At 36.2% G+C, this 27,741-nt stretch overlaps 1 protein-coding gene across 1 annotated transcript; it reads right to left on the bottom strand.

Moving 5' to 3' along the window:
• Positions 1–6,161: 6,161 nt before the first annotated feature.
• LOC104221529 (uncharacterized) lies at positions 6,162–6,503 on the bottom strand. Its single transcript, XM_009772595.2, has one exon. It carries the CDS (start codon positions 6,501–6,503, stop codon positions 6,162–6,164), a length of 342 nt encoding a protein of 113 aa, XP_009770897.1.
• Between the last annotated feature and the right edge of the window lie 21,238 nt (positions 6,504–27,741).

The raw sequence follows: 27,741 nt of genomic DNA, 5'->3' as shown, positions 1-27,741 counted from the left end.
TCTCCTTACCCTATTTATGCAAGTCACTCGCACGTCACCACATTCGCATGGCCTAAATAACCTGAATTTTCCATAATCTACTATCTTCCATGGTTTTGCATACGAGCTAATGCTCAAAACAAGTAAGGACCATCAAATTTGATTTAATTAGATAAATAGAAAATAATAAATTATGCTGAGAAAAAATATTGTTGGGGTGGGAAGCAAACAAGTTAGTTGCGGCATTTAGTAGGATTTAATGTTGTAAGCAGTTTGAATTTGAACTCCATCTGCTTGTTTTCAATTGAAAGAATTTAGGATTAATCAAATTCAAATTTTTCATGTGTCCTCCAAATATTTGTTTGGTTCATAAAACATATCGTATCAAAAGTTATTTTTGCGTAACGTTTTATGAAAATTAATCTAACGCAATATATTAAACAAAAATGTCAGGAAATCAATTGCGAAAAGTAGTGCTTATTACTTTGGCATGCAATCAAACTTCCAACATTTTCTTGGTATGAATTAGTGCAATTTGACTTTATTTTTAGCACCCCAACATTGGCAAAATTCGGTAAAGTGGACAATTTTATTTCAAGAATAAAAATATTGACAACTATAAATATTTTAAATTGGTTAAGGGAAAAGAAGAAAATAGTTAAACATTTATCTGTCATGCAGACCTATAAATGTTTTTCTCCCATGCTAATCTCTTCCAATATAACATAATGTGAGCTATTATACATCTCAAGGGGTGTTAAATCCCCCTCTAACCTCACCTTTATGTGTCATTACCGATGCTTGACTTGCCCCTAAATCAAGTATACCATTGTACCTGTTGCCGGAATTCGTCTCCGTAATTATGTGTTTTGCACCCAAAAACTACATTAGGAACACTCTCCACCTCGTTATTGGAGGTAATGAAATAATTCGTCTCCATAATTATGTGGTCTGCCCTCGTCGAACTCGCAACACGTCCAAGAGTCGCAAGAAACTTCGGAATACATTGCCGGTGAAATTTTGTTTGGGTTTAAACCGTTCGAGCTTAGCTCGGATGGTCATTGCTAGAGATTGAGGAAAGAACATTATAGAAAACTGTGCAAAACAATAAAAGAGATACAAGCATAACATTGTTTGTTGTCATCTTGGATTTCTCTTTGATTTCTTTAACAAGTGAATTTTTCTTGCTGGATTGTATTGAATGTCTTTGCTATAGAAACATCCTTTTATAGCTACCATGGATTTGAACTACATATTTGCAAGAAGTATCTTGCTTTAAGTTAAAAAAAAAAAGTATTCATCAGGTTGAATGATCTTTGCTTTTTGTTGTTTTGCAGAGGTTGGTAATAAACGTAAAGCCTGCATAAATTCTAGCCAATAAGAAGGTAGAAGGTTGTTTGCATGTCAAAATTTTGGGTTGAAACAGTTCATTGTACTCCTCGTACTAATTGACCAAATTTTGGGTCTTTAATTTAATTTTGTTTCGATGTCTATTGCTCGGACATAGGATAGTGACTTGGCCAAAAGTTGGAAAAAAGGTATTCATGCAAATTGATTGATCTTGCCTTTTATTGTGTTATACCTAATTTTGCAAAGGTTGGTGATAAACGCAAAATAACGCATTAATTCTAGCCAATAAGAAGGTGAGAAGTTGTTAGCATGCAAAATATAGTAAGACATTATTGGTTAGAAATCAAAATGAGACACCTTTCAGAATTATCGGTTAAGTCCTCATCCAACTTTTCAAAGCTAATGTTAATTGACATCACTCTAAATAAACTAGCACACAGTAATGAAGTATTTATTTTGGGATTAAAGTGTTTTTCTCGAAATTAATTTATATATAATGTAACCAAAATCTAAGGAATTAGAAGTATGTTTAATTTTGCTATTATACAATAACTCTCCTTCACTTTGATACTTGATGTCACATAAAAGATGCATATGTAGTAAATATGGATGTTGTATGGGGATGAGTGTTGGTCAATCAAAATAGTTCATGTCCAGAAAATGAAAGATGAGGATGTTGAGATGGATGTGCGGGCACACTAAGTTAATTAGATAGGATCAGAAATGAGGTTATACGCGACAAGGTGGGTGTGGCCCCTATTGAGGACAAGATGCGGGAAGCGCGGCTTAGGTGGTTTGGTCATGTGAGGAGGAGGAGCACAGACGCCCCAGTGAGGAGGTGTGAGAGGTTGACATTGGAAGGCCTACAGAAAGATAGAGGTAGGCCAAAGAAGAGGTGGGGAAAGGTGATTAGGCAAGATATGGCACAACTTCAGCTAACTGAGGACATGACCCTTGATAGGAAGGTATGAAGGTCAAGGATTAGGGTAGTGGAATAGGTAGTCTAGAGTGTTCATACTAATAGTATTGGCACACATTCTCACTTTCTATTGGTAATCAGTTTTTATGACAAACCATTCTTTTCTTTCATTGTTGATCACCTTACTGTCTTATTGTTTTTATTCTGCTTTTATTTGGCTTTTTGATACTGTCTCTTCTTGCCTATATTTTTATTAATATAGTGCTTATGCTTTCCTGAGCTAATGGTCTATTGAAAAAAGTATTTCTATCCTCACAAGGTAGGGGTAAGGTCAGAAGTCTGCGTACACACTACCCTTCCCAGACCCCACGGTGTGGGATAATACTGGGTATGCCGTATGTTGTTGTTGTTGTATGTAATAAATATGGACGCACTTTTGTTTAATTTCCTTTTCATAGATGATAGTTGTTAGACCCTTGACAAAGCTGATCGGTAAATGGCGCGGATGTGTCAAGGATTTGGCATGATGGCCTTGCCATTAGACTATGTGCGGGGCAATCAACATGCAAGACAATGCGGGCATTGTCAATGGCAACAAACTGTTGTAAGACTAAGGTGTGACGGACTACACTAAAGCACGAGTGGGGCTATGTGCAAGTGAAGGCCAAGGTCTTGAAGGGGCAAGGCGGGATGGACGGAAGCCTGACAAGGCAATGAGGGAAAGACCTAGGCGCTAAGACAAGGTAGCTTAGTGCCAAGGCATTGGCATTGGCAACACGTTGTTGCCTTGACTTAGGTGAGCGGACTAGCACCTAAGTAATATGTGGGCAAACGACTTAGCAAGGGAAATAGCATCATAGCTTGGTGACTTGATGCTAATATCAGCTATGGCATTGGCAAAGGACAGACTTGATCAAGTAGGGGCGACTTGACATGAACAAGCAGCTGTGGCAGCGGGAGTGTGTGCGACTAAGTCATGGGCGACAATTTGTGGCTATGACATTGAGGCGGAGCAGTGTCAAAAGGCAAGGCTGGATGCAAAGCCAGCCTTGGGCGTGCAACAGCTGGCCAAAAATACGCACATGCAGTGCACATGGAGCAGCTACAAACTGTGCTTGGCACATGCTGTGCAGTTGGGCGGTTACGGAGAGAGAGAAGGGGGGCAGGTGATGGAGAAATAACTGATATTCCTTATTCAATTCCTAATATAAAGGGATACTCATTTAAAACTTATTTATATATAATTGGTAAATAGTATATGACCATATAATTAAATTAAAACTTGATTAAGGAGAGTAATAAAATTTCATATATAGTATAAGAAGGAAAAACTCTCAATCTAGTTCTTGGACTGGGGCCAAGCCTAGGCCCTACAACTGGTGCTTATCAAATGTTCCTTGGCCTCTATGACTCATAGGTAGAGTGTGTGTGACTATATATATACACATACAATTTTTCCAAAGTCTAATTTATATATACTAATAGTAGTGAAAAACTTTAGCATGCTTTGTCACTCATAAATATATTAACCATGTTTGAGCAAATAATTGCTAAACCAATTAATAACAAATTAATGGGGTGAATCCTAGTCGAGCTTAATAAATTCTACACCAAATATAATGAGATTCTTGTGTAGTAGGAGAAATATAAAAGCGTCAATTAATACATTCAATTACTATGATAGACGAGAAATATAATATCATAAATGTGCAATGAATGCAAGAAATGACTATAGTTATAGTATTAAGGAACTGTCAACCAATGATTATGTGATTGGGTATCTCCTCTTTCTGATGGCGTGAAGGAATATGCAGCTGAAATGAATGTGGAATCTTCAGATCTTAAACAACATGTGCTTGTGTAAAGCGAATAAAACAATCTTTTGTTTCTCTCCCTTTTTACTTTATAATGTATCTCTTAGTTTACAAAAGGCAGATCCGCACTTTTGTTCACTATCTCCCCCTATTTATAAGGACCATTTCCCCAAAAACCCTAAAAAGTACAACACAGGGAATATTCAAAAGGCATATTCTTCCTGTCTCTTCCTAAACTTAAATGACTGTTGCTGTCTTATTTCAGCTGCCCGCTTTCGATCGTCGTCCTCTATCACAACGACTATTACTCATTGTTTTGTGGGGACCCCGTGGCATGCCTTGCTTATCCGTTGCCGTGGTTGTCAAATTTGAGCCTATACAGTTAGTCCCTCCGCTTGTTGAGGTCGTGGCCGTGCACGTCCTTAATAAGTGGACATTGTCCATTTTCGTTGGATAATTTGGCCGCTTAAACTGCGACGGTTAAGCCAACTTCGAGGGAGCGATACGTTCCACGGAACCCTAGTTGAAGTAGTTTATCGAGGTGTGACATCACTCCCACGTGCGTCATCATTACGCACCTTCCCGAGACAACGTCTGATTGCTTGCTACTTTGGTTTTAGCACCATTAGCGATCTTCCGTTTCGATTCTTGTGTCATCCAACCCTATAAATAGGTGAAGGTTTTGTTTTTTGAGGAACTTTTAGCCATTTCCTTCCTTGTGTATTAAACTAAAAATAGCATGCAGATGTATAATATATGTATAATTTGTACTTAATATGTGTATAATTATATATAATCTACGTATAGAGCTAGAAAAAATAAACAATGATCATAACTTGCTACTGATATAAAGATTCCATAATTTTATCGTTGCTCCGAGACTGTCCTCACTTTGACAATTGTAATTAATAAAAGTGGTTATGACAATGAAGTAATATTTGGGACCGACCATTTCATGTATCGAAGCAAAAGTTAGTGCTCGCATGTGCTGTGCTACTTGTACTACAGCCTGGAAACGTTCATTTTTCTGTAACCTACAGCTTGTAGGTTTTAAATCTTGATTTGGCGTTAGTGTGCACTTATTTTAAACATCTTAACTACAATATTAAAATTAAATTGGGGGAATTATATATTCATTCACCGGTAGAATAATTATTGAAAGGTAACATGTACCATATAAAATAGTTAAATTGCGTGCAAACTAAATGAGTCGCTATAATAAAGTAGAAAAACACAAATGATGGTACTTTACAGCTTTTTTGGATGGTTGTTATATATCGTTTCGTAATGTATCGTATTGTATTGTACTATATTGTTTGATGAATACAATGTTTGGATGGATTGTATCGTTTTGCCATTGTTTCATGGTATCATGCATTAGTAATAATATGAATAAACTTGCAATATTATAAAGAAAAATTATGAAATGGTATATAAAAAGTTAAGGTAAATGATAAAATAAAATTATTTAATAATAATGAAGGGTGAGATTGAGAGAAAAACACAAGGAAACGATACGACCACACCAAATCGGTTGTTACATAAAGTGGTACATTTCATCGTTACGTAACGACAGACTTAACGATACGATACAATAAAATTTAAGTAACAATTAAAACAAACATTGTATTTAAAGTAACAATACGATATGAAACAACGGGTAACAACCATCCAAACAAGCTGTTAGTTTGGTTTAATTCATCTGATTAAGAAAAAATTTCTTATTACTGTATTAACCTCATGTCCAGGTGCACATTATCACACTTCTTAAATGGGGCAAAATTCAAAATAATACATTAGATTAAATAGTACTGTACGTGATTGTGGAAAAAATAACTAATTAGTATAACTTTGCACGAAAACAAAACAAATTAAAATCCATAAAAGGACCAAAAAACTACTCGTATATTCTTTTTTTCCTAATTCAACATTTTGTGTTCATGCATCAAACACATGAAAATAAAAACCCAAAATAAAAAAATAATTCTTTTTCAGTATCAGTGTTTACAAGAAGTTTTACATACAGTATCAAACATAACCGGATCTACTTTGTGGAATTAAATCATAGATTACTAAAAAAAAAAAAAAGAGAAATGATTTTAATCAAACCTAAATAAAACGACATCGTCATGATCTTCAGTAGTAGAACGGACCAAATTCTTCTTACCGCCGTCCATGGAGGCGGCTGCAGAAGAAGAACACGGCGAGGGATGGCCGGAGGAAGCAGCGGCCAACGCTAGACAGCTTTCGCTCCACGACCGTCGAATCGGATACGATACGTTCCTATAAGGAGAAGAATGAGCGCAATTTCCACGGGATTTATGAAGTGCGCAGCCACAGTTACGGTGGTAAGGCCTGCTTTGGATCCCTGTATCGTGGCCGGAGATACATCCATCGAATACTCCCCGGAATAATCCGTCTCCGGCAGCTCCGGTTGCCATTTTTTTAATAATTTGATGTATATTTATTGAGTAAATGTTAACACCCTTGTTAAAGAGAGCTCGTGAGAGCAGGGTGGAAAAAAAATGGCAAAAGATGTAGAAAGTGAAGGGTAGATATATATAAGTGACAAATGGAAAAAGACAAAAAAAAAGAGGAAAACGGTGAGGGCAAGAACAAAAATAGCCAAATTTGCCATGTGACGATAAATTGAATAATTTTGCTTTCTATTACTCCCTGTCTCAATTTATTTAATATTTTTCGTTTTTGAACTTCAATTTTTTTAATTTTAACATGTATTTGGATATGAAATCTTTTAATTTTTAAAAATTATGTAAGAAATAGTATAAATATAATAATTAGTTATTTAAAATATTTAAAGGGCACATAATTTTTTGTAAATAATTACGGTCAAAATATAATTCATTGACTGTCAATATCCTAACACATTCACTTAAATAGGGACGAAGGGAGTAATTTTCATTCTTTGTTAGAAAAGAACTCTAGTGTCCTTGCCTCCAAGCGGATGAGTAATGTTAAACTATAGTCAAAAGTTAAGATATAATTTAAATTTTTATTCTCAAAATTTGAAAAGATAAAGAAGGGCAAAATTAAGGAATTTTAAATAATATATAAATGATTTTGAACCTTTTGTCCTTAAAAAAAAAAGTTGCAGGCATAAACGTCACTAGGGGTGTTCGTTGGTCGGTACGGTATTTAGATATTTCGGTTCAGTATTTTCTGTATTCGGTTTCTTAAAATGCAATACCAATATCGTACCTAATTAAATTCGGTATGGTTCAGTTTTTCTCCTTTCGGTTTCGGTTTATTCGGTTTGGTAACTTCGGTTTATTCGGTTTGAATACTAACTAGTGCATAGAGTCATAGAATATAATATTCTGAATTAAAGTACTCAAAAATACAAAACTAAAAATATTTGTTGACAAAAGTTTTGTCCAAAACTAGCAAATATCAACTTAGAGAGAGAAAACTATACATAAAAGAATAAATTTGATCATTAGAAATGTCTTGTTACTTAGTTAGAGTTAATTGATGAACTTAGAGAATAAAGAAAAGTAAAATTTTAGATTTCTATATTTATATTATAATTAATAATATGAGTATTGTATAATATAATATACATTTCGGTACGATATCAGTATTTTGGTATTTCATTTTAAAATTCCAAATATCATACCTAATACCAATATTTTTTTTAAACTTAAACCAACTACCATACCGAATACCAAAATATCAAATATCAAATACCAAAATTTTTTATTTTGGTACAATAATTCGGTATTTAACAAATTATGCACTAGACGTCACTAATGAAAAGTTGGACCACTCGAAAGTAAATTTAGCGTCGTGCTAGCTTTGGCTTGTGGGAAGTTTCTCCGCATGCCCTTTTAGACTAGTGAATATTGTTAGGACCCACAATTAGGATTTCTTTTTTCTCTCTTTTCCTTTTTTAATTTTTCATGTTCTTCTAGAAAAGATTGTGGGAGGATGATTTAATATTAAATAAAAGTAAATAACTACCAACTGTTGTGGCATGCAGGGGCGGAAGGAAATTATCCGAAAAATTACACTGTATATATAAGACAAAATTTGTTTTTTACCTTTATATATTATGTCTTAAATCCCTTTAACATAACTCAAAAGTATAGTTTAGTGGTTAAGGGGGTTCAAATCCTTTGTAAGATCATTGGTTCAAATCAAACTAACCACAATTCTTCTAATTTTTCAATTTTTTATTTTTTTAGTTTTTGAACTCGCTTAGCGGAAATTCTGCCTCCGCCATTAATAGCATGTTATCGAAAAATTAATTATGCGGAAAAGAAAAAGCATATTGATATCTTAAAATAAGGAGACAAAACTATCCTATTTTGAGTGATTAAAGTAGATATGGATAAAGTGAGTACAAAGAAAATACTTGCATAATACCGCGTAAGTAGGATTGATGATGTGAATGATTGGGTTGAAAAGAGTTTTTCATATATTAGTAAGTGATATGATATCTAACATATTTTCTTTTGATTTAATTGTACATAAAAGTGAGATAAAGGATTATGAAATAGTTAGTTCCATTTAGGCAATATTTCATTATTAGTTCACATGTTTAATTTCTTTTCATATGTTAAATAAAACAAAGAGTTAGATTGTAGAAGCGACTGTCGGAAAACAAATTAAATAACTTGATTGAGAACCTTACAACTTAATTACATGTCAAAAATTTAGAGATGTACAAAATAATAAGTAAAAGTTACATGGTTTATCTGTTTTACCTTTCATAAATATTATAATTTAAAAAGTTTATAAATACATTTTTTAAAATTTTTAAGAAAATAAAACAATCATTTTTGATCTATGTCTAAGAATATTGCCCCCTTGGGGCGGGATTAGAGGGAAATGAAAGGGAAAAGATAATTTACACTCCATAGTTTGCCCAAAAAAGTGCAAAATGCACCGTTTTTGTAATTGAATTTATTCGGTGGGTTATGTATTCGGTATGACGAAAACGTATGCGGTGGGTTAGGTGTTTATTCTTGTCAAAAAATATTTTCGGTATGTTTGGTACCAAGGAAAATGTTTTTCATGGAAGATAATTCTTTTACAAAATATTTTTTTGAAAAATGAGTGGTTTTATCACTTATTTTTCCTTGTTTGGTTAGTGAGTGAAAAACTTTTTTTGGAAAATATTTTTTAGTGTTTGGTTGAAGAGTATAAAATATTTTTAGGAAAATAATTTTTTATGTTACTCTTTATAATGCACATTTCCTAAAATCCCCATATTTCTACACTCCTTCCCTCTCCCCGAGTCTATTTTCTTCAAAAATTTAATTATTCTTTTCAAAATTCACACAAACGCAAAAGAAATAATGTGCTACTTTACTTTTTCACACAAGAATAATATTGAAATTTGTGCTCGATAACTAAAAAGAAAATACTTTATTTTGTTGAAAATAATGTATCATTTCTATAACATGAAAAGAAATTACTCATTTTGCTGAATGAAAGAAAATATTTTTTCTACATCATTAAAAGAAACTACCCAATTTGTTGAAATGAAATATTTTTTCTGCATCATGAAAAGAAAGTACTCGTTTTGTTAAAATTAGAGAATATTTTTTCTACATCAGGAAAAGAAAATACTTAGTTTGTTGAAATGAAAGAAAATATTTTTTTCTACATCATGAAAAAAAGTTACTTTTTTTGTTGAAATGAAAGAAAATATTTTTTTTACATCATGAAAAGAAAGTATTCTTTTAGTTGAAATAAAAAAAAATCTACATCATGAAAAAAAATACTTATTTTGTTGAAATGAAAGAAAGTACTTTTACTACATCATAAAAAGAATACAGTCAAACCTCTCTATAATAACCTCGTTTGTTTCGATATTTTTTAGCTGTTATAGTGAAATGTTTGTTATAGAGGATATATATTATAACATAATATAATAATCGGTTCTGAAAAAAACTCAGCTTTTATAGTGAGTGGCTATTATATCTGCAGATGTTATAGATAGGTTTGATTGTATACTCATTTTATTAAAATAAAAAAAAGTAATCTATCCACAACATAAAAAGAAAGTACTCTTAATAATAGTTCTATTTAGGGTGGGCGGTGGGCGAGGTTGTGGTGGGGGTGAGGGTAGGGGTAGGGGTAGGGGTGGTTTGAGGGTGGGATAGGTTTGTGGAGATGGGAAATTAGGTGGAGAAAGTTGAAAATAGTTATGGAAAATATTTTCCCTTCTTTTGATTGAGAAAATATTTTCCTCCAATTTGAAAAAATGTGATCATGAGAAAACTATTTTTCAAAACATTTAAGCCAACCAAACATGAGAAAATTGAAAAATAGTTTCCTTCGTACCAACCACACCCTTTAAAGAAAATATTTTCATTAAAGATAGAAAAGAAGTTTCCTCATCACTTATGGGGTAGAAGTTATTTTTTTTCACAACAATTTCAAATTTTCAATTATTTACTTCTAATCAATAACTAATCATTGTTATAAATCCTTAGTAATTAAACATAACATCTTAACTCTATATCTGACTTGCCAACATTATTATCAATATTTTAAATAAGTAGTACTAAATTTTTAATTATTTACCAACCAAACATCGAAAACCAATAACTAATGTGTCGAAAAAGCACATTTCGAAAATATTCATGACAAAAGTATCGTGTCAAAAGTTCACTTTGATTTAGATCCCAATCCTTGTAATTCTTACAATATATTCGCACACTTGTTCCCATTTCAAACTTTTAATCTATAGTCTATAGACCGGAGAAAAATATATAAAGATTTCACAATCTTGTATTCAATGTAGGCTTGCAAAAAAATATGTAGTCAATTGAATTTTGTTTTTAGTGAACGGGATGAGATAAGAGAGAGAAAAAGAAAAAAAAAACTTTCTCATATAAGTACTACACCAACTCAATAAAAGAGCAGTTTGGTGCATAAGGTATTCTGTGTTCACGCAGGGCTTGGGAAAGGGTCACATTCAAGGGGTGTGACGCAGACAGTCTACTCCTAATGCAAGCACTAGCAACTACTTCCACGGATTTGATTCGTGGAATCAGCTACTAATTAATGCTTCATTAGAATAGGTTGGCCACATTACACTACTTGAACTGTGACCCTTCCAAGAATCCTGCACAAATACCATGCATTGGACTGTTTTTTTTTTTTTGGGTTTTCTTTTCTAAAGAGGAAGCTAAGTAAGACACATGAACGGAAGGTGTACAAAACAAAGATGATGGACCTATATTTGACTATCATGAGCAGAGAAGAGGACAACAACTGTACATATGCATGTGCACCTAAAATTCAAGATTGTAAAAGGTAAAAACGTATAGAACTTGCCTACTGAAACATAGATTCAAGTAACTTGCTATAAAGAGAAAAAATCCAAACAAAATTTGTACTACTTTATGACAACTTCTCCAGAAAAGCTGGAAATTTAATTTCCCCCTATATTATCGTCATACCTAATAGACCTAACCATAATTGGTTTTCAATGAAAGGAAAAGAAGCAAGAAACTTCCATTTTCTTTGTGTTTCTTTGTGCCATATATACCTATTCATCGCTCTTTAAGTTCCAATTTGGATGGTTGTTACAAATTATTTTATAATATATGGTATTGTATTGTATTGTATGGATGATAAAGATGAGTTCTCCTTAGGTAACATATGGATATTGCCTCGTTAAAAACCTCACCGGAAAAATCTGTTTGAGATAAAATCCGGTCTGAGGGAAAAAGAGCGCAACACATTCTTTAAAACCCAAGATCTTCGAGCTGGAGGGTGCTTCGATTCCTCGCAATCGGAAACCTGCAATAAAGTTAGTACAAAATATAAATAAAAAGGGAGAAGGTTGTACCTTAACATTGATAGCGTTAGGGCCCCGATCTGTTTTAATTGCTTGCCCCGAGGACGCGGTACGGTCCTTTATTCACTCATTCGGGTGGAGCCGAGAATGTAGGTTGTGGTTGCTATTTGGCTGTTTGCTTGTCTTTTGGATTCTTCGATGTAGAGGGCATAGATGCCGGCTCTACGTCGTGCACCGCGAACATCTCTCGTGCTGCGTGTTGCTCCCTGTATACTGCTTTTACTCCATCCTTGGTTGGAAACTTCATTATTTGATGAAGGGTTGATGGCATTGCCCTCATACTGTGTATCCACGGCCTTCCAAGTAAGGCATTGTATCTCATGTCACCTTCGATGACATGAAACTTGGTATCTTGGATTGCACCGGCCACGTTAACCGGGAGGATGACCTCTCCTTTTGTTGTCTCTCTTGCCATGTTGAATCCATTGAGAACTCGAGAGGCGGATACGATCTGGTCGAGCAGTCCGAGATGCTCCACCACCCTTGACCTGACTATGTTGGCCGAGCTACCTGGATCTACGAGCACACGTTTAATTTGAAACTTATTCAAAAGAAAAGAAATTACCAGTGCGTCATTATGAGGTTAAGACAAGGTTTCAGTGTCCTCTTCGGTGAATGTGAGAGCATCCTCTGGTACGTGATCTGAGTTCGCTTTTCCCTGGTGACGGATATTTTCTTTCGCTTGACAACCGGTCCTTGTGGGGCGTCGGCCCTTCCAACGATCATGTGGATGGCGTGTTGTGGTTCTTCCGGTTCGCTCTTCCTGTTAGCCTCTCTTTACCGACCTTTATTTTTAGCTCTGTTGTTGAGGAACTCTCGAAGGTGCCCTTCAATGATCAGTCGGGCTACCTCTTCTCGAAGCTGTCTACAATCCTCGGTTCTATGACCGTGAGTGCCGTGATATTTGCATACTAAGTTAGGGTTTCTCTGTGAAGGGTCTGACAGTATAGGTTTTGACCACTTGGTATCTTTGATTTTACCTATGGCCTATACGATGTCCAAGATATCGATGTTGAAGTTATACTCGGATAGTCGGGGTGCCTTGTCACACCTCCTTTTTCCGCCCCCGCGGGGGGTACAGGAGTTTTTTCCAATTAAAGGACAATCGAAACGGGATTTATTTATTTATTTCAGAGTCGCCACTTGGGAGATTTAGGGTGTCCCAAGTCACCAATTTTAATCCCGAATCGAGGAAAAGAATGACTCTGTATTACAGTCCGCGAACCAGAAATCCGGATAAGGAATTCTGTTAACCCGGGAGAAGGTGTTAGGCATTCCCGAGTTCCGTGGTTCTAGCACGGTCGCTCAACTGTCATATTCGGCTTGTTTATCTGATTTTATACAATTATGAGCTAATGTGCAAGTTTTAACTTTTAACCGCTTTCGTCATTATTTATATATTTTTTCAAGAATTGCAACATCATGGAAATACATCTCCAACCACGTCACATCAATGCACCCGTGGAACACATTTTTATTTAATGTTTTGGGATTTGGATTTGGGTCGCATAAATGCGCACCCGTGTTTAAGAATGTATTATTATTAAATCGCGCCTAAAGCGATTAACGCATTTATTATTTGGGGACAGCCGTGAAGTTCGCTAAGCGGCCGATCCCGAGTTCTAAGTAATTAACACATACATTTTATGAGGGCCCCGCAATCTATACATTTTATTAAGCGAGGCTCGTCTCATTTTATTTTTAAAAGGACAGTCCTAAAATGCCTACATTTTTCTATTGAAATTTGTCTCTACAAAATAAAAGAGAAAATATCTTAATTTATTTACATGTTATTACCTAGTTACATTATACTAGGCATGTTCTCAGTTTGTCAAATTAAAAAAAATAGCAATCTAATTTTAATCCTAGACCATTTACATGCTGAAATTAACCAATATTATTTAACTAAACAATATTTCTGCCAAGTTCCTACTAGATGGCCTATTCGTTTGATTTTTGACTCGACGGAGTTACTACACCATTTATTTATTTTTAGGCAATATATGTAGATAGTTCATCTGTTAAGCTATCGTCGGATGTTCCACTATATGTATTAAATAGTTACATGATTTTGATTTTCGCAAGCTAAATAATTTGTACATACAAATAAAATTCAGAATATAATTAAAGCAAATTTAGAATTTCAACTCTTCATTTTTTCATATTCATGCTTCATATTTCGGATTACAATAATCAGCGTGTCAGTTGTGTACCTGATAGTGGAAGCAAAAGAAAATGAAGATGAGAATCAGCAGCAGTAATAACAATACAGCACAGCAACAACAGTCCAGCAACAGTAACAACCCAGGAACAGACCGGTGGAGTAGTAATCTCAAAACAAAAACTTCAAGCTTTTATGAATCAACAACAATTAATGCTGATTTCAAACAATGAAAGAAAACAGAAGATTTTTTTAGTTTTTTTTATTTGAGAGTTTAAATATTTTTCAGAATTTTTCTTTCTCTCTTAGATATTCAGCTCTTTTTTTTTCTCTCTCTCTATCTGTCCATTTTTTTTTCTTATTCTCTCTATCTCTGTTCCTTCTTCTGTTTTTTCTCTCTAATCTTTTTTCTCCCCTCTTTCAGATTCGTTCTCCTATTTTGATTCAAGACCTCTATCTTATATCCCCAACCCTTTAATCAATTAAAATCAATCCCTTTCTCCTACCAAACCCATTATCTTCCCACTCATCCCCATTACATTAAATAAGTATATCAACCCCACCCCATTATATTTTGTCCCCCATGCCTAACATAAATAATTACCATATTCCCTCCACTACATTTTGTCTTGTCCCCCATTAAATTAAACAATCATATCAAAAACCCACCCCATTACATTTTGTTCCACATGCTTAATTACTTTAATATTATCTTAATTTTAATGGAAAGAACATTCAAATAAATAATTATTCCGAAATTAAATTCCAAAAATGCCCCTCTGCCCTTACTGAAATTACCAAACTACCCCTGAACGTACTGCAAATTACCATTTTACCCCCAAACATACTGCGATTTACCAAATTACCCCCATCAGCTATAACAAATCATTTAATTACACTCAACCAAAATATAGCCAATATGACTAATTTCTACACAAATTCAAACAACAAATCACATGAACATGATTTCTTCAACATTTTAACAACAAATCATATGAACACAATTTGAACAACAAAGAACAACTAAAATTTGATTGAACAATATTTTTAGCAACAAACAAACTTATTTTCAGATTCAACAACAACAACAACAAACAAGTATATTCAGATTTCTAAATTCAATAATATTGAACTTAAAATCAACTCTAACAACATTACAACCAACAATTCCTATATTAAACTTAAACAAGATTATGAGACAAATTCAAGAAATAATCATAAATGATAAACAAGAAATCAAACTATACAAATTTCGGATTCAAGATCAACCAAACAAAGTATGAACATGAATGAATCTATTTTTTAAAACAACAAACATGACGGATTAAATGACTCAAACAACATTAATAATTTTCTGGAAAATACATAACAACATGAAACAAATTGAAGAAATAATCAATTAAATTTCAATTTGAATCTAACAAACATTAAACTAATAAATTTTTACCTAAACAATAAAACAAACATGAAATAAACATGAAAAACAAATTAATTAATTTCCATTTGAAATCTGAAAATTAATTCAACAAAACATATGAACAAACTAAAAAATTATTTCAACGACGGACAAACAAAACAAGAATTGAATCATTTATTTTTGGATCCGAAAAGCAATGAACAAAAATATGGACAAAATTTGAAACATAAACCAACTAATCGATTCAAAACAACGACGAAGACGAAGATGATGGAGCAGCATGAAGCAGCTGGGGACGACGGACAGTGGCGGACGCAGCTGAAGCAGCTATGGGCGTCGACATGTTGCTGCGTTCAACGACTAAGGTCGTCGATGAGGAAGAAGATTGAAACAGTAGCAGCAACATCCATGGACGAGGGAGCTGGACGCGGGGGCAAATGCTTGATAGCGGCGTCGATGAAAGATGGAAGAAACAGCTGGTTGACGCAGCATCAATGGAGGAAAAGGAGCAGTGGTCGTCTACTGCTGCTGCGTTCAGCAGCTATGGGAAAAAATGGAGCAGCAGCTCGAGCTTGAAGCGGACGACGCAGAGGCAGCAAGAAGCAACTGGGGACGACGCTGGTCGTCGAGAAGGAAAAAATCGCCATGGGAGCTCAAGCTTGAGCTTGGCGACGAAGACGGGGTCGTTCGGTGTGTCTATGGGGTGTGTACACGAGTGAAGGAGAAGCTGCCATGGCTTGAGCTTCGTGGCTTGGGGTGACGATGGTGCTGGGTCTGGAAGCGAGTGGTTGAAGAAGAAGGTAAGGGCAGCCATGGGAGGTCATTATTTTGGAGATGGAGAAGAAGAAACCAAGGTTGGGGAGGGGCGGATCCCCTTTTTGTTTTTAGGGTTTTGTTTTGTTTTTGTGTTTTGAAAAATGAAGAAGGGTGTTGGGTATTTGGGTTAATGGGGTGGACCGGGTCGACCCAGTTCGAAATGGACTGGGTCGTTTTTGGAAGATTGGGTCTCTTTGGACCTATGACTTAAATTTGAGCCCAATTCCGATTTTCTTTATTTTTTGCTCTCTTTTCCTCTTTTATTTTTCTTAAACTAAATTATATAAATACTTAAACTATTATTAAGAACTAAATTAAGTTATAAAAGCGCAACTTAACTCCCCATAACAATTAACGCACAATTAAGTAATAATTAAGCATAAAATTGTATATTTGGACATTAAATGCTAAAAATGCAAACGATGCCTATTTTTGTGATTTTTATTTTTTGTAAAACAAACTTAATTACTAATAATTGTAGAATTAAATCCTACATGCAAAATGCGATATATTTTTGTATTTTTTATTAATTTAACAAATAAACATGCACCGACAAATACAAATAATTATTCAAAATATAACAAAATTGCACACCAAGGAAAATTATTTTATTTTTGAATTTTTTGGGAGTAATTCTCATATAGGGCAAAAATCACGTGCTTACAGCTGCCCCTCTTTGCCCGAAGACACGAAGGGTTTTCGTGCAAAGATAAAGCGAGCGATTTTTGCCCATCCGAGTACTCCGTTGAAGCATTTTTTGAAAAAGATTTGACCGAACCTTTGCTTCAAAGGTTTCATGTCAATGTAGTTCGGGAAGTTTTGGTAGCTGGGACTACCGTGAGACTGCAATGTTACTGTTGTTGCATGCTATTACTACTGCTTACCGATCTCCTTGTTACACCGTGCTTAAAAGAAAACAAGAAGCTAGGCTAGACTGCAATTTTTCTTGTTGCCTTGCTTTCTTGTCTGCTTGCATTTTTTTCCGGTGCTTTTCTTCTTTTTGACACATGCACTTGAGTTTGTGCTGGGACCTCTTGTTGCAACCCTCTGCTTCCCGGTGCCGGGGAATTTTATTGTTTCCTGCTGGGGATTCCTATTGTAACCCTCTGTTTTATTGTCCTCTGACTTGACTTGAAATGTATGCCTCTGTTGTATGGGCGGGCTCCTAACTTCAATACTTGAAAATTAATGCTGAATGTATTCCTCTGTTATATGGGCGGGCTCCCAACTTCAATACTTGAAATGAAAAGACTGAATGTATTCCTCTGTTCTATGGGTGGGCTCCCAACTTCAACACTTGAAATGAAAAGACTGAATGTATGCCTCTGTTCTATGGGCGGGCTCCCAACTTCAACGCTTGAAATGAAAAGACTGAAATGTATGCCTCTGTTATATGGGCGGGCTCCCAACTTCAACAACTGAAATGTAAAGACTGAAATGTATGCCTCTGTTCTATGGGCGGGCTCCCAACTTCAACACTTGAAATGAAAAGATTGAATGTATGCCTCTGTTCTATGGGCGGGCTCCCAACTTCAACACTTGAAATGAAAAGACTGAAATGTATGCCTCTGTTCTATGGGCGGGCTCCCAACTTCAACACTTGAAATGTAAAGACTGAAATGTATGCCTCTGTTCTTCAGGGGGCTCCTGACTTCAACCAATAAATCGTCATTCTATTCTTCAGGGGGCTCCTGACTTCAACCAATAAATCGCCATTCTATTCTTCAGGGGGCTCCTGACTTCAACCAATAAATCGCCATTCTATTCTTCAGGGGGGCTCCCAACTTCAATCAACAAATCGCCATTCTGTTCTTCAGGGGGCTCCTGATTACTTAAAATTTGAATTGTATTCCCTTATTCTCCAGGTGGGCTCCTGATTTCTGATATTTCAACTATTCTTCCTTGTTCTTCAGGTGGACGCCTGATTGCTGATACTTCCATCGTTCTTCCTTGTTCTCCAGGTGGACGCCTGATTTCTAATACTTCCCCTATTCTTCCTTGTTCTCCAGGTGGACGCCTAATTTCTAACACTTCCATTGCTCTTCCTTGTTCTCCAGGTGGACGCCTGACTTCTAATACTTCCGTTGCTCTTCCTTGTTCTCCAGGTGGACGCCTGATTTCTGATACTTCAACTGCTCTTCCTTGTTCTCCAGGTGGACGCCTGACTACTAATATTTCCATTGTTCTTCCTTGTTCTCCAGGTGGACGCCTGACTTCTAATACTTCAACTGTTCTTCCTTGTTCTCCAGGTGGACTCTTGACTTCTAACTTCAACTGCTCTTCCTTGTTCTCCAGGTGGACGCCTGATTGCTAATACTTCCCTTACTCTTCCTTGTTCTCCAGGTGGATGCCTGATTGCTGAGGATAATACCACTAGGGGAGTCTCCTTTTTTCCCCTCCTCCATTTTTTTTATTTTCTCTCAACACTGCTGGGGATAAAAGTGTTATCTTCTTGGGATAACGTTGTTGAGGATAACGCTGCTAGGGAATTTTATCCCTTCAAATCGATGCTTCATTCTTCTGGAAGCTTCTGGGGATGATAATGGCTCTTTGCTTTTCTGAGCACAAATGTCATCCCTTTGTTCTGTCTGCTGGGGATCAACTTCCTTCATTGGAAACTTATTATGTCGGGGGCAACATTGGTTCAAAGACCACTTCCCTTGAGACTGGTGTTATCTTTATTCTTCCCCAAATGGGTACCTGATTTCCAGAAAATTTTCTAACTGAAAAGAAAATTTTCTGCCCCAGTTTGACAATCTTTCTTGTGGCATGCATTTCCGTTATAAATGCCATTTCTTTTACCTGTTTCAAATCAAATAAAATTTGTTAGTTTAAAATGCGGTGGTTGGTTGTGATACGCCTACTGGGATGGCTTTTCCCTTTCTCCTTCCCTGCTCTGCGTTCCAAAACTTGTTGGGGATGATATTATTTGCTGGGGATAATCCTTTTCTGCTGGGGATATCCCTCTTCTTTCGTGGCATGGCTCGGAAACTTGCATTTTCCCGACCTTTTAGTCTCGCATGAATTTCCCAAATCATGCTTATTTCTCTCCTTGTTTTGTCCACGGGCTCTGGTCTTGAGGTTTAATAACCTTTGATTGCGGCAAGGATATCCCTCTTGACACTCGTCAATCCTTTTGTTGGGGATATCTTTCTTGACACTGGCCTCGCGCTTGTTCCTTGCTGACTATACCACTTGGATGTACTAGTCAGATCTCGTCTTGCATAATTGGAAAGCTGATGGCTTATTTTGAAGTCATTTCCCACTGGTTCTGACCAGACAGACTCTATTGGGGAATTTTTCTATGAAAGGAAAAGATAAAAGGGAACAGAATAAAAGACAAAGGAAAATATGACTCTTTAACAAAAGAAACTATAAATAAAAACCTATCAAACGCAGACACCGACTCTAATGGTCATGACATGCATATGTGGCCTATCCTCTATCGTCAATCGTCTTTCAAGATCTTCCCTTGACTATCTCCCATCTGATTCCCAATCTTATTCGACTTGTAGTGCCCGAAGGGTTTTCACTATCAAGCCTCTCTCATTTTGTTTTTTCTCTCAGCTTTCATCGCCTTATGGTGTCCGTGAAGATTTTCACCGATAAAACTCTCTCATTTGTACCATTTTCCAGCTGGGGATTTGGAGTGTTGCCGGTATGACTCTCTCTGCTGGAGATTAGAGTCCTTTCTGTTGTGGAACAGAGTGTTATGTTCACCGGTAAGACTCTCGTTTGTCTGACTTGGCGTCTTTTGCAGACTGATCAGAAGGTTTTTCTTTGGACCATAATGTGGTTTTTTGGACAGGCTAGAAAGAAAGGGTATTTAAAGGCTCAAAAACAAAATAAATTTGGGGTTTAAAATTACAACCTTCGGAACCAATTTTGCTTACCATAAGCGCAACCTTTGCCCCAGTTTCTTGCTTGGGGATTATTCATTTATAATTTTTTTTTAAAAAAATTTATTACACCATGCGCATTGTGACCATTGTGGCCATTATGCACCCTATGACCGAGCCGTGAAGCGCCTACGTATCCTCTTTGAGGAATCAGGTCGAACGTAGTTCCCAATTCCTCTGTTTTCTTCTGACTTTTTTTTTTGTCGTTTTGTTGATTTCTTTTTCTTTTTCTTTTCTTTTTGTGTTTTTTTTTCTTTTCTTATTTTTTTTATGTTTATGTTTCTACTCTTTGCTACTGATTCCGAAAGAGGGTTATGAAAGAAAAATAAGGCTCAAAAAGGGTAACGAAGGAGAAAGTGTTTAGATAGCAGAGTAAAATGCCTTCGTCATTCCAATCTTCAAAACACACCAAGCACAAACAACACCATTAAATATTCGCCATATCTTCTAATTGTGCCGGACATGATAACCATGTGCATACATTTGCCTTTTTCTTTCGTCATTTTTAAAGCACCGTTGGGCAATACTCTCACTCTCATTATCCTGAATGGCGAATCTTGCTTTTAATGATTTTCTTTATGTTTTATTTGCCCCAGTTCCACATGACTCGAGCTCAGAATAATCTCAAACCGTCTTTATTCCTTTTAAATGTTCCGATCACCTCCCAATGGTTTTATGATTATCTTAAAGATCAGGCCCAAACTGTGTGCACATGTCATGTCACCAGAATCGGCGCTGAACAAAAATGATAAAAGGACCAAACAAAAAGATGACTGGAAAAAATAAAAGACCGGATTTTGCATTAGATTACCGGTGAAATGGTTGGAATAACAAAATAAACGAAACAATCCAGAATAAAATCCTAAAATAACGTGGACAAAACTTAAACAAACCGTTATGACAAAATGGAAAGATAAGAAGGTTTGACACAAGACAAAATCCGAATTACAACCTTAATAATCCGGAGAACAGAAATGACAACAAAATAAACCATCAAAAGCTTCTCTCTTGCTAATCGAGGAACAAGGCGTCCTCCCACTTTATCAAAACTGGCATCTTAGCCACTGAGCTTTGCATCAATACTGCCAAGACCATTACTAGTTTCAACATCATCAACCTCCGTCAACAAATTCTCGATAGGGTTCGAGTGCTCCATGTCACTGTTATTGATCACAATCCGCCCTTCCTGGATCATTTTCTCTACTTCCCTTTTCAAATTACGACAGCTCTTAATGTTGTGTCCTATGACATTGGAGTGGTATGCACATCGCGCTGCCGGATCAAAGTTTCTTGCATGTGGATCTGGAGTATATGCAGGGAGCGGCTCAATCAAGCCAGCATGCTTTAGCCTTTCAAACAGACTTGCATAAGATACTCCGATAGGGGTGAGAGCCTTTCCTCGTTTCAGCAACCTCTCGTTCCTAAATGCTTGATTGGGCCGGAAACCTGATCTAGGGGGCTTCCGGTAGGCTTGTGAGGGTGGATAGGCCTTCTGGGGAGCTGGGTATTTGGACAATGAAGTTCGTCCTTGGGAATCTCGTGGAGAATAGTAGCGTTGGGGAGGGGAGTAGTGTTGGTGAGTGATGGAGTTACTCGGGTAACTGGGAAAGCTGTCATAAGTGGGTTGGGATGGAGAGTATGGGGGATGGGTAATGCCAGAGTTTGAAAAGCTTGGCGGTGGTGGGGGTGGTGTTTTCCCAGTTATCCATGCCTGATACATGTCTGCCACATGTTGTCTCAGCATTTTCACTTCTTCTACCAACCCGTTGTTCCGTTCGACCAATTGTTGTCGGTCATCAGTACCGACCCACTCGGTTCTGCGGTTCTGAGCCATTGTCCTTTGACTTTGCTTTGCAGGGAGGAGTTACCACAACCAACCACTTTTCTATATATGAACACAGCAAAGGGAAGCCATCACGTTAGTGTTAGGGCATTTGACAGATAATCATATATCAGATATGTAATGCACTCGCGCTTTCCTTTATTTTTCTCTTTTTTTTCAGTGGTGGTCGAATCTTATGGAGATTGCCTACGTATCATGACCCCGCATGAATCAGACCTTGCGTAGTTCGGACCAATAAAAGATAAACAATACTAAACACATTTTTTCAATTTTCATATTAAAACAAACTGGGTTTCAAAGGTTTGAAGATGATCTACAAACTCGAAAATCAAACAACACACATATTCTAATTAAAGATTTATAACCTCGAAACAAAAAGGCCAACTTCCTTTCCCCGTTTGACAAACGCAACAAAACGGCTATTTTTGCAAATGTGGCCCCTTCCAAATCTCACATGAATTTTGAGGCCGGGGAGGATTATTTTGACACTTTACAAACTTGTCAGTTCTTTTACGAAAATAGCCTTTCGACAACTGAAAGATACTCTAAGGCTATTTCGGCAAGAACGGTTTAAGACGCGGTCGAAGCTGGCTCGGCTTATTTTGACCAAAAATCCAAACGGTATTCACCTGACCGCTGACTCTTTGTTTTTTTTTTCAAATTACAATGAAATCGTGGTGTTGCAAACACGGCCCTTCAGCGCCTCGGGGACGAAGATTTTTAAGGCTGTGTGGGTCAACTAGACCAAAAATCCTAAACATGACCCAAAAGGTGGCTGTTTATGCAAAGTCAGCCTTCCGGCGTCCCTTTCGGGAACATTCGGCTATGTCTTGATAAAACAGCGTCACCCGACTTCTTTATGACTCTTTTTATCATTTTTCAAATTAGAAAACTCAATATTGCAAACACGGCCTTTCAACACCTCGGGGACGAAGATTTTTAAGGCTGTGTGGGTCAACCGGACCAAATTTTAAAAAATGACCCAAAGGTGGCTGTTTATGCAAAGTCAGCCTTCCGGCGTCCCTTTCGGGAACATTCGGCTATGTCTTGATAAAACAGCGTCACCCGACTTCTTTATGACAAAATTAAAATTTGACATATTTTTTTTTGCTATTTTTTTAGCAAAAGGGGAGGTTGGACACCGCCTGACTTATTTATGACAAAAATTAAAATTTTGACACGTTTTTTATTTATTTATTGGTTTTTGGCTATTTTACAAAAAAAGAGGGGTTGGACCCGATGAGGGTTGCCTACGTATCTCACATCCGGTGAGAATCAAACCCGCGTAGTTCGGGCAATTAACTGAACTATTTTAAAACAGGATTTTTTTTTTATTTTTTTTTGGCAGCAAATAACAAAACCACTTTCAAAGCACGACTCTTTTCATTTTCATTTTGGCATTTTCAGAAACAAATAAAAAAAACTATTTTAAAAGTAAGACTCTTTTTCATTGTCATTTCCACGGGAAGACAAACTATTTTCCTTTATATATATATATTATTATTTTTTTTTTCAAAAAAAGAATAAGACATAACAACGACTTTTTTTTTTCTTCTATTTTTCCTTTGCTTTTTAGTAAAACAAACTAATAAAACATTTTTTTTTATTTTCTCGAAATTTCGGCAGAGTTTTGACAATATTTGGGCATTGGTTTTTTTCAAAAATAAACAATCAATTCCCTAACCGCTATTTCTTTTTTTTTTCAATTTCAAAATATTATTCCTGATATTCAAAAGTCAGTCAACACACAAGTCCGTATCAAATAAATGCGCACGTAGCAGCAAGTAAGATGCATCAGGATGGTCATTTTCATTTTTTTGGTACACCTGTCCTAGACAGACCCAACCCCTGTGTTGAGCCTCCAAAGTCAAATGCACGTGATGCAAACAAACGTTCCTACTAGGGATCCGGCATGAAGCTGAGTTATTCTAAGTGAAAAACCTGAGGCATATTGTTCTAGCCCTGGCTTACCCAAGTGGACAGCTTGAGCCGAAGTGGGGGCAACGTACCGGGAGCACGAAAGTCTACCCGGCCTAGTTACTTGTCCCAACTTCGTTTTATTTGGTATGACTTCTAACAGAAAGGTGGGCCACGCGCACGTGTACACCATAAATTCAGAAGACTCAGAAAGAAGAAGGGTTTCGTAGCAGTTTTATATACACAATTCAAATAATATTAAAGCGGTAAAAGCATCATTTAGCACATTAGGCATATATCATGTAAAAATCAGATAATAAATAAAGCCAACTATAACAGTTATTTTAAGCTCGAATTCTCGAACCCTGAACCAGAGATTCTGGGTTCTAATCCCCAGCAGAGTCGCCAGAGCTGTCACACCTCCTTTTTCCGCCCCCGCGGGGGGTACAGGAGTTTTTTCCAATTAAAGGATAATCGAAATGGGATTTATTTATTTATTTCAGAGTCGCCACTTGGGAGATTTAGGGTGTCCCAAGTCACCAATTTTAATCCCGAATCGAGGAAAAGAATGACTCTGTATTACAGTCCGCGAACCAGAAATCCGGATAAGGAATTCTGTTAACCCGGGAGAAGGTGTTAGGCATTCCCGAGTTCCGTGGTTCTAGCACGGTCGCTCAACTGTCATATTCGGCTTGTTTATCTGATTTTATACAATTATGAGCTAATGTGCAAGTTTTAACTTTTAACCGCTTTCGTCATTATTTATATATTTTTTCAAGAATTGCAACATCATGGAAATACATCTCCAACCACGTCACATCAATGCACCCGTGGTTGTTGGCACATTTCAACTCTGTTGAGATTTGGATTTGGGTCGCATAAATGCGCACCCGTGTTTAAGAATGTATTATTATTAAATCGCGCCTAAAACGATTAGCGCATTTATTATTTGGGGACAGCCGTGAAGTTCGCTAAGCGGCCGATCCCGAGTTCTAAGTAATTAACACATACATTTTATGAGGGCCCCGCAATCTATACATTTTATTAAGCGAGGCTCGTCTCATTTTATTTTTAAAAGGACAGTCCTAAAATGCCTACATTTTTCTATTGAAATTTGTCTCTACAAAATAAAAGAGAAAATATCTTAATTTATTTACATGTTATTACCTAGTTACATTATACTAGGCATGTTCTCAGTTTGTCAAATTAAAAAAAATAGCAATCTAATTTTAATCCTAGACCATTTACATGCTGAAATTAACCAATATTATTTAACTAAACAATATTTCTGCCAAGTTCCTACTAGATGGCCTATTCGTTTGATTTTTGACTCGACGGAGTTACTACACCATTTATTTATTTTTAGGCAATATATGTAGATAGTTCATCTGTTAAGCTATCGTCGGATGTTCCACTATATGTATTAAATAGTTACATGATTTTGATTTTCGCAAGCTAAATAATTTGTACATACAAATAAAATTCAGAATATAATTAAAGCAAATTTAGAATTTCAACTCTTCATTTTTTCATATTCATGCTTCATATTTCGGATTACAATAATCAGCGTGTCAGTTGTGTACCTGATAGTGGAAGCAAAAGAAAATGAAGATGAGAATCAGCAGCAGTAATAACAATACAGCACAGCAACAACAGTCCAGCAACAGTAACAACCCAGGAACAGACCGGTGGAGTAGTAATCCCAAAACAAAAACTTCAAGCTTTTATGAATCAACAACAATTAATGCTGATTTCAAACAATGAAAGAAAGCAGAAGATTTTTTTAGTTTTTTTTTATTTGAGAGTTTAAATATTTTTCAGAATTTTTCTTTCTCTCTTAGATATTCAGCTCTTTTTTTTTCTCTCTCTCTATCTGTCCATTTTTTTATTATTCTCTCTATCTCTGTTCCTTCTTCTGTTTTTTCTCTCTAATCTTTTTTCTCCCCTCTTTCAGATTCGTTCTCCTATTTTGATTCAAGACCTCTATCTTATATCCCCAACCCTTTAATCAATTAAAATCAATCACTTTCTCCTACCAAACTCATTATCTTCTCACTCATCCCCATTACATTAAATAAGTATATCAACTCCACCCCATTATATTTTGTCCCTCATGCCTAACATAAATAATTACTATATTCCCTCCACTACATTTTGTCTTGTCCCCCATTAAATTAAACAATCATATCAAACACCCACCCCATTACATTTTGTTCCCCATGCTTAATTACTTTAATATTATCTTAATTTTAATGGAAAGAACATTCAAAATAAATAATTATTCCGAAATTAAATTTCAAAAATGCCCCTCTGCCCTTACTGAAATTACCAAACTACCCCTGAACGTACTGCAAATTACCATTTTACCCCCAAACGTACTGCGATTTACCAAATTACCCCCATCAGCTATAACAAATCAATTAATTACACTCAACCAAAATATAGACAATATGACCAATTTCTACACAAATTCAAACAACAAATCACATGAACATGATTTCTTCAACATTTTAACAACAAATCATATGAACACAATTTGAACAACAAAGAACAACTAAAATTTGATTGAATAATATTTTTAGCAACAAACAAACCTATTTTCAGATTCAACAACAACAACAAACAAGTATATTCAGATTTCTAAATTCAATAATATTGAACTTAAAATCAACTCTAACAACATTACAACCAACAATTCCTATCTTAAACTTAAACAAGATTATGAGACAAATTCAAGAAATAATCATAAATGATAAACAAGAAATCAAACTATACAAATTTCGGATTCAAGATCAACCAAACAAAGTATGAACATGAATGAATCTATTTTTTAAAACAACAAACATGACGGATTAAATGACTCAAACAACATTAATAATTTCTGGAAAATACATAACAACATGAAACAAATTGAAGAAATAATCAATTAAATTTCAATTTGAATCTAACAAACATTAAACTAACAAATTTTTACCTAAACAATAAAACAAACATGAAATAAACATGAAAAACAACTAATTAAATTTCCATTTGAAATCTGAAAATTAATTCAACAAAACATATGAACAAACTAAAAAATTATTTCAACGACGGACAAACAAAACAAGAATTGAATCATTTATCGATTTTGGATCCGAAAAACAACGAACAAAAATATGGACGAAATTTGAAACATAAACCAACTAACCGATTCAAAACAACGACGAAGACGAAGATGATGGAGCAGCATGAAGCAGCTGGGGACGACGGACAGTGGCGGACGCAGCTGAAGCAGCTATGGGCGTCGACATGTTGCTGCGTTCAATGACTAAGGTCGTTGATGAGGAAGAAGACTGAAACAATAGCAGAAACATCCATGGACGAGGGAGCTGGACGCGGGGGCAAATGCTTGACAGCGGCGTCGATGAAAGATGGAAGAAACAGCTGGTTGACGCAGCATCAATGGAGGAAAAGGAGCAGTGGTCGTCTACTGCTGCTGCGTTCAGCAGCTATGGGAAAAAATGGAGCAGCAGCTCGAGCTTGAAGCGGACGACGCAGAGGCAGCAAGAAGCAACTGGGGACGACGCTGGTCGTCGAGAAGGAAAAAATCGCCATGGGAGCTCAAGCTTGAGCTTGGCGACGAAGACGGGGTCGTTCGGTGTGTCTATGGGGTGTGTACACGAGTGAAGGAGAAGCTGCCATGGCTTGAGCTTCGTGGCTTGGGGTGACGATGGTGCTGGGTCTGGAAGCGAGTGGTTGAAGAAGAAGGTAAGGGCAGCCATGGGAGGTCATTATTTTGGAGATGGAGAA

The sequence above is a fragment of the Nicotiana sylvestris genome, chromosome 11, assembly GCF_000393655.2.
Source record: "Nicotiana sylvestris chromosome 11, ASM39365v2, whole genome shotgun sequence".
Lineage (NCBI taxonomy): Eukaryota > Viridiplantae > Streptophyta > Magnoliopsida > Solanales > Solanaceae > Nicotiana > Nicotiana sylvestris.
This window is presented reverse-complemented; position numbering and strand designations above follow the sequence as displayed.

Coding starts and splice junctions, on each gene's coding strand:
- LOC104221529 (XM_009772595.2), bottom strand. CDS start 6,503: ATGGCAACCGGAGCTGCCGGAGACGGATTATTCCGGGGAGTATTCGAT.